Source organism: Porites lutea, chromosome 7, assembly GCF_958299795.1.
Source record: "Porites lutea chromosome 7, jaPorLute2.1, whole genome shotgun sequence".
NCBI lineage: Eukaryota > Metazoa > Cnidaria > Anthozoa > Scleractinia > Poritidae > Porites > Porites lutea.
Genome location: NC_133207.1, coordinates 1,435,036 through 1,447,586, shown reverse-complemented (window position 1 = coordinate 1,447,586; position 12,551 = coordinate 1,435,036). Strand labels below are relative to the sequence as shown.

Below are 12,551 nucleotides of genomic sequence, written 5' to 3'. Positions count from 1 at the left end.
AAGAAAAAACGAAAAGGATTCTGGTCGAAGTAGCAAAATGACGCAATCATGCAAATGGCCTATAGCAAGAATACGCAAAACATATTGCTCGATGAATGTTATCTACTTTTTGAGAAGTATCTTCAAGAATAAAACATGTTTCTATTTTCAAGCGCTACCTCTGTGCGCACCCAAAACAAGGGATTTTCGAGCCAGTGTTGTCCACCATCGTATTTATAATTTTTTAATTTTCAAGACTGCAGCGGAATCCAACGGCGTCACCACTTTAAAAATATAACCGCTTCCGCATAACTTATGCAAACTATTATATAATCGCAAATTGAAATTTTTCTGAAACGGGCGCAGATTTGGTTACCCTTTAAGGGTAAAAAGCAAAAAGACGATGAGTTGCATCAAAGAAACTGAGCTCACTAACATAGCAGGTGTTTCGATATTTCCGGCAGTAAGTTTTAGGAACGTTTAATTAAAGGCAGACATTGCCTCCGCCAGCTGTGTCGCACTCTGGCTTTAAGTACTCACAATATAACCGCATATGGAGAAAATGTTGAAGTTTTAGGATACGCTCAAATCCTATCACACTCTACTGATGAAAGTGAGGTTTCCTTGAAGCTTTTTAAAAAGAAATGCTTTCTTGGAGTTTCTAGCTACCAGACAATTAGCATTATTGAAAACAAAGGACCGTCCCTTTAGCTCATAAGAGATTCGTAATGACTCACGACACGGACGGTTTCTCGGCTAATTTACGTGAACTCACAAACGATTTACCTAATCTTATATTAACTTTCCACGGTTGTGATCTTAAACAAAACAGAAGTTTACGAATTCCTCAAAATAGATTGAATGGTAATAAATCATTCGACGTTTACAAGGAATGGATTTTATGTCGATTTTTAAAAGAAGTTTCTTTAACTTGAACAGTGGCTCTCATGGATAACCGTAGTGCGTGGACAATGAAAGGTATCAGTTTTAAGTAGCTGTTAAGTTATATCAGTGGTACATTAGAATGTACGAGGACACGTAACAAATTTAACGCGTAACTGATGCTCAAGGATGCGCAAAGATTTCTCAACGGCCTCCCAGGTGAAGGGCGGCAAAGACAAATCTAAACAAATTAAAGTCATTAAAATGGTGTCAATTGTGATTCATTTTTTGTGTCTCAACAATAACATTAGCGACAACGTGATAATAATACAAATGCATAGCCGGTTAAAGAAACTTTGCAAAGTACTTTGTAAAGGTCGTTTATCGCATCGAAGACTTGTGCGCACTTCAGAAATCTTATTGTTCTGAATTATTTTTATGACTTTATTTTTCTAGTCGAAGTTGCAAGCCGTGTTGATATAACAAAGGTGGAACATTCAAGAACAGACACATAGTGATCTCTCAAAGTCCACAAAAAATACTAGGTCTTAATCGTTTACCAATAAGAGGTCAAACACCGTTGTTTGATGGGGTGGGTTAAGTCCAACCCAAGATAACAAACTTTTGTGCATTGAAAAAGAGCTTATAGATCAAAGGTTCCGTTTGTTAATTACTGTCAAAACAATTGCACCACCACAACAAAATTGGATTTTTTTTTTCGAAATGACCAAAATCAAGCAAGACAGAGAAGAAACTTTTTTAAATTTAATTCCCACGAAGGAAAGGTTTTATGTTATTTTTTTGCAGTGAGTGATAAGCTTCACTTGACAAATAAGTGCGCCCTCCATTAGACGCATGTGAATGCAAATTTTGCGCCGATACAGTCAATGTTGTAGCCATATACCGTTGTATTGTGCTTAGAGATGTCTGGTCTTGTTACACTGGGTCACTATTGCCGTATTATCAACGGGCACCCATTAAATGTTTAAATTCGATTAGTCACTTTAATTTTATCTGGCTTTAGCTGTGAAAGTATGAACGGCTTCACTGTCCACACAGCACGATACACTGGAATAATTTACAATGGAATAAAAAGCGGTAAATAGCCCCGGTGTATTTTATGCTCGAGCTAACTCTTCCCAACATTCCACTTAAACTCGAGTGGTTTTCTAGCTTCTGCAGATGAGATTACGAGATTAAAATTACTGATGACTAAACAGCACTTGCCGACCAAACCAAATGATTGATAAAAACCGTTTAGACAGAGTATCTATTGGTAATGAAAATTGAACATAATGAAGATACCTCTTCCTCCATGCAGCTTCTACTTCGAGAACTGTTTCTTTATTCCTCTCATCCAATTCCATGAAATTCTTCCAGTTGTCCTTTTCCTTCCTTAGCGAAGCTATGTTTTTGTGAAGGATGCTTCGTTTTTCTGGTTTAGCTTCTTGAGCTATTTCTAAAATCTCCGTAACCTGCAAATCAAAACAAAATAAATTCAGAGGAAGAAACCAAGGAAGCCTTGAAGGTGACGTGCAGTGTATGAAAGTTCTCGGTACCAGTTACAATCTCCATCCAGTCACAATCGGCGATTATCGACTAGTGCGGGAGTGTAGCGCTGGCCGATTAACGGACTCCGTATGTAAAGAGCGATAACGTAGGAGAATACATCAAGCATACCCCGCACCCGCAAAATGCGGAAACTGTAGATCCAATAGTTTGAAGGGTAGTTTCATACTCACACCACTAAAACTTTCGCAGGTATGTTCCCAATTAACATGTGTTTCCAAACATAGACGCGTCTAATGTTACAAGAAAATACACTTACAGAAAGAAGAAAGTATAAAATCAGCTTTCCAGTGAAGAATGCACTAATATTTCATTATTGAACACATTACTACCTGCTCCAAAACTGCCAGAGAGAAGCCGCTGACAAGGCTTCCAATAGAGCGCGGTTCTGTGGCGCTCCAGTGGTCCGTGGAATCGTTACCAACTTGCTCCATGTTTTCGAAATGTAATCGAGAATTTAGGTCGTTTGCTTTTTAAACCACTAGCCTGTGACTGCTGTAACAAGCATGGAAAGGACCGGAGCACCAGACTAACAGTAAACTGAAAGGACTTTCCTATCACATGTCGCCTCAACAACAGACAAAATGCTGGCTATTCTCAGATACAATTTTGGCCCCATGTGCTGGACATTACGATCAGAATACTAATGGGTATTTGTTGGTAGAATTCGGCACCTGCAGCTTCGACGAAGAACACAGGACGAATGGTAATAGTAGCAGCGTATGCCAGAATTAAATTTCAATGGTGTAAGACCACCAACTCAGACACTAGTACATCAAAAGAGGCGGGCGGACCTATGTATGTCATCACGAAATTTCAACAATGATGGCACATCGTGGAAATTGCACTCGAACTGTAAGGATTTCATTAGTACTTGTACCAATTTAAACGGTTCATCGCAACCCTCAAAAATGCCGGATAGTCTTTCCTATATTCTCCTCAATTGCAAAGATAGCGCAGTACAAGCACGACGGAGCCGATAATGGACTTGTTGCCAGACAATTCAAACACCCTTTGTGCCATGATCCCCGCCATGATCCAGGAATAATAACGCTTTTAGCGGTAATTAAGGTACGGACCAGTATCAGCTGAATGTGTTTACGTATTGACATAAACCAGGAGGCAAATTTACCGTTTTATCAATAAACGGCGTCATCAAAATAATGGCACACTTTCTTTCATGAAAGAAGCTAAGCTTACGAATATATTAACTTTTATAAGCCGGGAAACGGTTTTCTTTTGATCTCACTCACTGCAAACATTTGATGATTTGTTCGTCTTATAAAGTTGCAGAAACTGCCAGGAAAGGATTACCAAAAGCATTCACTGTAGCCCAAGCCGCCAACGCCTTATAAACAATTCAGAAGAACCCAGGGCCGATTTGCATTAGAATGTCCCGCGCACCTAAGTCATCGGCGCCATCCTTGTCCAAATAGCTCTGTCCAAACAGATTCACACCCCTCTATTTTACGGTTAGTCGATAACAGCGCTTACTGCACTCACGTTTCGCCAACGCGCACGCCCTTTTCGTCCCATGTAAAGTAATCTGGATTCTGGGAAATTTTTTCTTGAGGAATCCAGAATCTTAGGCTTTAAGATCCGGAATCCCGTAGCCTGAGTAGCGGGCGTGTTTATTTAGGGCAAAGGCAGAATCCAGCGCCTACCACGCAGTCTTTTAATCTCGCTAAAGGTTGGAATCTGATTGCAGTTTCACAGACAAGAAATCCGGAATCCAGTTCCTTGAGTCCGGAATCCACAAAGTGGAATCCAGAATCCAAGACTGTCTTCGATTATTTTACATGGGGTCAGTCTCTTTCACACTGCTAGCACATGATCAACCATGACTCTATAGTGGTAGTTTTGCTGAGAAAATAGAGATTGTATTGAGGTTTTGAAAAGGCAATGACCAAACCTAACCGCTTAAACTATTCAAACAAAAAGGGTCTGCTGTAAGCATCTATCAAACTGAATAAAGTTAAACTGAATGCGTCTCCAATCATGGCAATGTGCTCATTTGTACCATCAGAACGGGAATGAAGTTATGACATTGGAATCATGTACAAGTAATAGAGTGAGTGGGTGCTGTTTAAGTGCTTCGTTTCGTAAATAATATGTACAAAATTCAGTTTATCGATGCATATGCGCAATGCCAGCCCATATTAGTTCGTATTAGTCTGAGGAACGATGGCAATAGGAACATTACTATTTGAAGAAAACCTGAAAGGGAATTTACGATGTTGATACGCCGCCGCCCCGCCCCCGCCCCCCACAAAAAAGAAAACAAGAAAATGAAAGGAAACAAATAAGAAAACGAAAGAAAACTGGTAGTAATAGGTTAGACAAACAAAAACGTATACGAGTGGAAAGTAACTATAAACAATAGGAAAGACAGTTAATTAAAGACGCCTTATTTTCATGCAAAACAAAAGAATGGTGTACGTGCAATGTATCTTTATAGTGCGTGGGACTCAATCGAAGGCTGAACGCAAAAAAGAATTAAGTCCATTAAGGCATGAGGTTAGGAGATATTGATCTTAATTTATTTTTAAAAAGGCATATTCGGGTCTTTAGGTGGATAAGCATTAGCTTCCGAACTACTATTAGTTTACAGAAAGATAATAAAATTGATCAAAGATAGATCAAATTTATCAGTTGCAGATAACTTATCGGAATCGTCGATCTCTAAAATTTTTAAATTTCATGCCGTATTCACTGAATTTTGTGAATATCCAGTGAATAGTACCTGTTCAAGAGAATCAGTCATGATGTTCTTCGAGTGATTTGCGAAGTGTAGGGGAAACTCGGTCATCGATGTCGTGAAATTCAATCAGCAAGAATGAGTGTCCGGCTGACTCACGTACTAGTGTTCAATAATAACAAACTGGAATAAAATGAGTCATGTAGTGTTCAAGTCATATGTAAGTCATGTGTTCAATACGACAAATTTAGACTTCTTTGTCACAAGTTTGACCATCTCTAATTCAGCACTTGCAGTATGAAAGACAACCAGTTAACCGATAGTGATGGCTAATGGAGGGTTATTATACCAAGGTCTCGCTACCCCTGCTTTAAAATTTAAAACTCTGCTGCCAAAATGCATGTAGCAATATAATATTTAGAACAGTTAGACTGACAGAATTTTCCTTACCTTAATTTCCTCTGAATTTCAGAATTGTCATGGTTCCTCAAGATCCGCGTCGACACGCTCAGGCAGCTGAATATCCATGCATTTCCATTTTTCACCGACTAAGAATATTACTTGGGTACCAGCGTCTTGCATAAATCCATACATAATGGCGTAACAATCAATGGCAATTTCTCAGCCACAGCAGGAAAATGTATACGCTGAATTTCTGATAACCGAACGCGGCAAATGATAGGCTGTTGACGATGATATTTTGATTTTTGCATTTAAAATAAACGCATCTCTCATGGATTTTTTTTCCTTTTAATAACCATTTTCGATAACACTGAACAAAAACAACACTAAGTTGTTTTTCACCGCCGATGAATAGCAAAACACACTGCTTGTTCTAATAGTGTGTAGTGTGAAGCGATGTTTCCTTTGAAATGAGGTCAGAAAAATATTTTGATGGCAAACATATTTTACATTTAATAACCGCACAACCAGCTACTATTAAGTGGTGAGAACTGTCTGTAAAGACTTAGTAGGCCTAGTTTTTTCCGCCTTTTAGTATCTCTTAAATGTCCAGCTCCTTTTAAGATCTCTCAATAAGGGCAACGATGATCGATTTTTAAAAGATATTTTTGGCTGTTGTTGTTTATGTAATGCAATTTAATTTAGTTAATGGAAGAATCTGGCACGCAAGCAAAGCCATTTAATTTGATAACTTTGATATCAAAATAACCTTCGGAAACGTCTCAAGGCAGCAAAATGTGTTTTTATCCACCAACAACTGATTAAAAAAGACAAAGTCAGTTCGTAAGTATTCTAAAACGACTAGAGAGCCAGTATACACTAAAATGCTCTTAAAGAATTAGTGCCCCACTTTTCAGTGAGAATAAAATGTATTTTGATTAGTACAGGCTCTGAATATATAAATACTCCAACATACTGGCAGGTGCCAGTCCATTCCTGACCTTAATGTATTCTAAATATATCTTAAACTTCACAAACTCATCAACATTCAATACGAACAGAGCATCCAGTGGAAACACGAATTAATCACATGCAAGGTTGAATTAGAGAACACATGAAGTTTAATATAACCTCTAAACTGGTCATCAAATTATGGAGAATGCGATAGCAATGAAAAAAAATTAACCCAAAAATGAAGAAAGGGGCATTCAGTTATTTCTCTTATTTAAAGGGCTTAACCCTACAGTTCTCTGTGTTCCAGCTTTGTTAAAAAACAAACAAACAGACAAACAACATGGAGGGCAACAATATGGACATGGCTATGTGAAAGCTAGAGCTTTAGCTTGTTCATTGGAGAGAAAAGCAGTTTCCAGTTGCGTCGATTGACTCAAAACATCTTCGATGCGTGAAATTTCTTAACCAATCAGAAGTGAAACCGAAACCTACCATGAATTGTACCCACGCGTTTTCCCGCGCTTTTTTTCGAGATTCTATTTGATACTATACGTATTGTCTCTTAGCGTGAGTTATGTATTTGCCCATGGTTTTTTAAAAGCGTTTAAGCCAGAAATTCACTCTACATGTCACTAGGCCTCTGCCACTTGTCTTTCATATTCAACCTGCAGCATCGATATTTATATCTTGTTTGAGATTTGTTGGATCCACTTTTTCTTTTCAAGTAAAACTTCTGCAGTAATTCGTTTGGCCTGCAGTGGACATAATGAGTGGTCAGACCTTTGATCATTTCGTTCGCCTTTGCTCCCCAGTCTGTCTCAGTATCGCGGCAGACCAAGCGATTGTCCAGAACGCGACGGACAACTTCACCAATAACTTCTTTCTCCCTTTCAATTGCTCTTTTCAAGGACTGTAGGAAAGAATAAAAAACGGCGGTGACAAAATGAGAAATGCTAGCGGCCACAAATCAAATGCAAGGTGAAAATGAGTGCCCGGGAGTGAGCGGCAGTGAAAAAAGTGAACGAGAAAGAAAAAGAAAACAATGAGAACATAAACAGGTTTTTTTTTGTTTTTTTTTTTTACAGTGTGGAATATTTTTGATCCCCATTGTTGCCAATAACTTTTGACAAATCTTTGGGTTTTGCATCAGGTCTTCTAAAAACTCAGTTGGCTTGACACCCTTGTAAAAGACGGTAACTCAAACAACAACAACAACAACAACAAAGAAACAATACCCCGAGCCCCCAAAATAAGAACTCCTGTTACACTACAGAAATCTTTCGGTGAGCTTATTGAACATTGTATATGGTCAAGAAGGGTACGATTGGTCAGTTTCACAAGGTCCAAGGTTACAAATCTTAAACGTTTTATACTTGAGCTTATATAATTATAGACTCCTCCGTGCGCAAGCAACTCCTATTGTAACGGTTACACTGACCGTGAGGAGTTTGAGGACGAGAAAAGGTGAAAAAATGAGGCTGGATTTGCATCAACTGTCACTCCCCGTTCTCTCCCAATTCTCCCACTCGTTCTCTAAAACAGGAATGATGTCAAGCCTGCAGAGGAGGCTAGCGCTCATAAACTGTACTGACTTCTACTTCTGAATTATACCCTAGCCGGAGTATCAGGGAGGTGTTTCCTCTAACTCTTGAGGAAGGCCTGAAATTCAGGTTACTTATACCCAAAGACACAAAAATCCTTAACACTCGGGGGGATGCCCTCCCAAAACGCTGATTGATACCTGTCACTCACCTTTTGTCCCTTCTCGTGGTGGGTTGTTTCACGAATTAGGTTTTCCAGCGAAGCAAGCTGCAGTTTTTGTTTGATTTTGTCAGTCTGGAAAACAATTTCCCCTTGAAGGTCATCCCTTTCGTAGTCATCACCTTTTTCTTTGAGATAAAACTTGATGTTATCCATCTGCTTCTTCTGCTTTGTCATAATTGCCTGCTGCTGGGCTATTTTCCTCTTCATACGGGACATTTGCGACTCGTACATCCGAAGCCCACGTATGATGTCATTGTCGCTAAGTTCACGCTGATGATAAGAGATAAACTTTTACCCTTTAAGCCCCAATATCCACATACAAATTCTCCAAACTGATCTCTATACATTTCCTTTAAGGATTAGTTAAGAGAACCTGATAAAAGATCAAAGTATTTCCTCTTAGGTGATCATTTTATTAATTCTCATAACCTCATTTCATGACAATGTATTGATATCGTTAGGAGAAACTTTCTGTTGGTCACTATTGGGACTTAAAGGGTTAAAAGGGCAGGAGCGCTGCGCAGGTTTTTATCGGAAACACCTCTACGGGTAACGCGTCCAAAATCAAAATTTAGTAGTGAACTTTCTTATGCATTATATGACTGTACTACCACAAGGGTGCTTTAATGGAATTTCTATCACCAAGGAAAATAAGTGAAACCTCGAAAAAAAATCACGGTTAAGATGATATTTTGGACTTTCTTTGGCCTACGGCAGTTACTTTATCTATTTTTACGGTCAACAAACTGCAAAAGAAGAGAAATCTATTGTTGTGAAAAACTTTTGCATAACTTTGCAACAAAGGAACTAGCCCGCGAACCGCAGACGTATTTCCGGTCGTCGCTACTCTCGGAAATACGTCTGCGTTTCGCAGGCTACAAAGGAACCTCTTTCAGGTGAATAACTGCTAGTGCTCTTTCTTTTAAGAGGTCAGGACTGAATGTGGATAGCAAAATCTATTATTTTGGGCCGAAAATGGGTATATTCACTTTTGAAATGACCAACCGGCGAGGGTCTCAACAGCCCCCCTTAACCTTCCGCGCTTAACCCCCCCCCCCCCCCTTCTTCAACCACAACAGATCACAAAGTACCCTTTAATTTCACCTTCCGCTCCATCTTTTAACAATGAAGCTGATTGAAGACGAAATACGGAACTTGTTCATTCGCTCAAACACTGTCTAAATTCGACAGACGATCAAAATATGCCAACAAAGCCTTTTAGGAGTCAAATTGTGCTGGAAAAACTATATCAGACTTATCTAGAAATTGCTATTTTGTCATTCAGACACAATGACAGTGACAGCGAGTTTGCCTTTGTCATGACGATGCATAACAATTTTTCTCGATTCTTCCGAGGCTCCTGAAATTACCTTACCTTGGATCGAACCCTGTCCAGTGGTAGGCCGCAAATGCAGAAGAGATTAACAGCGGAGAAAACCAACAAGCCAAGCAGTGTTCCCGACACTGCCATGATCAGTGGCTAAAAGAAAGTCACACAGAAGAGACTGAGTTGACTGGCTCGTTGATATATGATACATTGTATAAATGTTGGAATGGTACAGTGGACATACCTTAGGTATTAGGCGGGAATGGACGGGCTATCCCCCTGTGCCTCCTATTCCCGATATTTTCTGTGATCTTTTTATAGCTATTCTCTTTCTTCAATCCTCGCCAAGATGATACATTAATCAGTCCATCTTTTAAAAAGAAAATGTATGTTCAATTTATCAACACTCTTCCAAAGTTCTGTTCCATTGCCTATTTACGAAAGCCGCCGAAGTCTGTCATCAGTCCAGCTTTCCTCTATCATCTTACACTTTTAAGCACAGCAACACAAAACACCATTGTTCATAACAACAATCTTATAATGGCGAACTATGCGGTTTTATTATTGTGCTTGTCAACATTTTTCCTACTCAGAAATTCTCTAGGAAGACCGAGGGGAAAGTTGAGATTAAAGGTAAGCAAGGGGTGAAATCAATATTTATATTTCTGCTAATTCAGATCAGTTCTCTCTGCTTCAAAGACTTCAGTTGTAAGGAATAGTAACGAATGAACATAACAGTCCAATGTAATGGATTTTTTTCTCATCTAAAGTGTGTATCGGTAACATGCTGAAATAATCTAGCTCAAGGTGTCCTGTTCTGTCAGAAGCAGCCGGTATTTATCATTACTCAACCGGTCCTTCCGGAGCTTTTGGATCAATTTTAAAAGTCACGAAAATTCCAGGGATTGGGGGGGGGAGGGGGATGACAAGCAACCCTTGGAGGTGGAGGGTCTAAAGCAATAGCGCCATCCGTCGGGGAGGTATGGATATTTTATGGAACTACACGACACCGATTATGAAATTGAAGTTTCGATTTTGTTGATGTTGTTCAAAAGTTGTAGTTCTTCTTTTATGATTCTTGGTCTTGATCGAGGTGAATTTTCCCTTCAACATACACAGAGGCAGACCACACAGAGTTCCTCGTCCGCTTTAGGCGCGCTGATGTCTTTCTCCGTCAAACTTTCTGACATGGAGCGTCAAATAGCGTCTTACGAAAAAACGATCAAACGCCAGACTGCAGAGATCGACCAGCTACGGGCCAAGCTTGACTCCAAATCGGAACGGTCGCAGTTTCAGAGCCTACAAGCTTTGCTCACCAGCAAGATGACAACGATCAAAGATGAAATTAACACAAAGGATCTTGTGATAGAGAGGTACCGAAATAAACTACGACAACTGGAGGAAGAGATCACGGTAAGAGTCGCCCCCGCAGTGCCTATTTTCAAATCGAGAGGGGCTGGATACGAGTCGGTTTATTATGGCATAAACATCACGAGACCCACATAGTCAGAAAGAGCACATTGAGGTTATGAAAAATCTGAAGTTTGGTGTCAATCGGGCTAATATTAAACAAGATACAGCTATTTAAAAACTTAAAAATTTCTAAGAGATGTACATGTAGGGCTTGCCGGACACATCGTCCAGACGTCTATGATTTCTTGGCTGTATCTCGTCACTCGTTCAATATAGTCCCGATAAACACCAAACTTGAGAATGTTGCTAATTTCAATGTGCTCTTTCAGACTATATGGACCTCGTGTTGTTTATCCCATAATAAACCGACTCGTACCAGCCCCTCTCGATTTGAAACTATGGTAATGTAAGGGAATCCGGATTCCGGAATGAGGGAACTTTTCCTCGTGGAATCCGGAATCCTGGGCTTTGGAATCTGGAATACAGCTCAAGGAATCCGGAATCCCAATAACGACTGGAATTTTTCAAAAGCTGTCGTTCCCACAGTGGGGAATTTGTCATCAAAGGTCTGCCCTGGGGTGGAGAATTTCTCACTTATAAATTTTCTCATTTTCTACTTATTTATTAAAACACTCTGTAGCATATCAAAAGAACAAAAGCACAAACTTATTTAAAAGATTTGGTCGCTCAAAAGGTTGGGTTGTTGCCTTTACTGAACACTGAATTTTTTGTTAGGAAATACGGGATGATTACGCACAGCTGCACGCGGACTCCACACAGGTACTAGACAAGTTTGACAACTTTGGTTTACACTGCACCACCCAGAAAACCGGTTATGCTCCAAAAGTGAACGGAGCCATCGGGTACCTTGATCGGCAGTGGGTTCGTTGTCATCAAAATGAATTCCTGCAAGCTTTTGTATTGAAAATGGCGTCTTCTTACGGAGAGGATATGGTTAGATATGAATACCAGTGCTGTAGCCTTAGTATTTAAAAAGCATGTAGTGTGCTTGGGTGAATATTAAAATCAAACAAACTTTCAAAATACCAAGGAACAAAACGTAGTTCGCTCTATAACGATACTAAGTGCCATTACAGGGCACTTCAGCGTTTTGAGTCTTAATAAACATTACATTTACTTGTTCTTGTTTTTCTCTGCTTTCAGTTTCTTAATACAACCGGCCGCAATTAGCGTGAACGTCATCTTTAATTTTAGTTGACGGTTAGTTGACTTTTACAATGAATTTACGGTTCTGTGCGATTAGTTTGAAGTTAAAGTGACACTAAATGTACTAGCTATATGTCACAAGCTAACAGCTCTGAGCGCGTACTCTGCTGAGAGTGTAGTTATGACAGGATCACTAGATGGTATTCTTTTAGTTCCTGTTGTTGTTTTCAAACTCAGTATGACAGGAATACATGCACAGAGTCAGTAATCGAATCAGACTTCCTTTGAAAGGAAGACCACAAACACTTTATACATATACACAAATGTATAATTATATATCTAATATACATTCTCTCTTAGTTGATTATATTCACTGTGACAGAGTTGTTTTTTTCT

General features: G+C 39.4%; 3 protein-coding genes across 3 annotated transcripts in view; 1 reads left to right on the top strand and 2 right to left on the bottom strand.

Moving 5' to 3' along the window:
• Positions 1-5,796, bottom strand: part of LOC140943541 (uncharacterized) — a 40,802-nt gene extending 35,006 nt beyond the window's left edge. The window contains exons 1-2 of the mRNA XM_073392628.1: positions 5,579-5,796; positions 2,167-2,336 (exon numbers count right to left, since the gene is read on the bottom strand). Coding sequence (XP_073248729.1) covers positions 2,167-2,228 — 62 coding nt within the window. The 5' untranslated portion in view covers positions 2,229-2,336; positions 5,579-5,796. The remainder of the gene's footprint in view (positions 1-2,166; positions 2,337-5,578) is intronic.
• An 837-nt stretch (positions 5,797-6,633) lies between these two features.
• Positions 6,634-9,725, bottom strand: LOC140943548 (uncharacterized). The gene is made up of 3 exons (XM_073392639.1): positions 9,624-9,725; positions 8,237-8,518; positions 6,634-7,394 (listed from the first exon to the last, which is right to left on the bottom strand). The coding sequence occupies exons 1-3, from the start codon at positions 9,717-9,719 to the stop codon at positions 7,107-7,109; spliced, it is 666 nt and encodes a 221-aa protein (XP_073248740.1). The 5' UTR covers positions 9,720-9,725; the 3' UTR covers positions 6,634-7,106.
• Positions 9,726-10,108: 383 nt separating this feature from the next.
• LOC140943549 (uncharacterized) lies at positions 10,109-12,551 on the top strand. The gene is made up of 3 exons (XM_073392640.1): positions 10,109-10,208; positions 10,695-10,988; positions 11,724-12,551. The coding sequence occupies exons 1-3, from the start codon at positions 10,116-10,118 to the stop codon at positions 11,979-11,981; spliced, it is 645 nt and encodes a 214-aa protein (XP_073248741.1). The 5' UTR covers positions 10,109-10,115; the 3' UTR covers positions 11,982-12,551.

What these genes read in the sequence shown, in the direction of transcription:
- LOC140943548 (XM_073392639.1), bottom strand. Translation starts at nt 9,719, where the DNA reads ATGGCAGTGTCGGGAACACTGCTTGGCTTGTTGGTTTTCTCCGCTGTT. An exon ending in TGGACAGGGTTCGATCCAAG is followed by an intron (nt 8,519 to 9,623) that starts GTAAGGTAATTT and finishes TCTTATCATCAG; the next exon opens with CGTGAACTTAGCGACAATGA. An exon ending in ACCACGAGAAGGGACAAAAG is followed by an intron (nt 7,395 to 8,236) that starts GTGAGTGACAGG and finishes TCTTTCCTACAG; the next exon opens with TCCTTGAAAAGAGCAATTGA.
- LOC140943549 (XM_073392640.1), top strand. Translation starts at nt 10,116, where the DNA reads ATGGCGAACTATGCGGTTTTATTATTGTGCTTGTCAACATTTTTCCTA. An exon ending in GGGGAAAGTTGAGATTAAAG is followed by an intron (nt 10,209 to 10,694) that starts GTAAGCAAGGGG and finishes CAACATACACAG; the next exon opens with AGGCAGACCACACAGAGTTC. An exon ending in AACTGGAGGAAGAGATCACG is followed by an intron (nt 10,989 to 11,723) that starts GTAAGAGTCGCC and finishes ATTTTTTGTTAG; the next exon opens with GAAATACGGGATGATTACGC.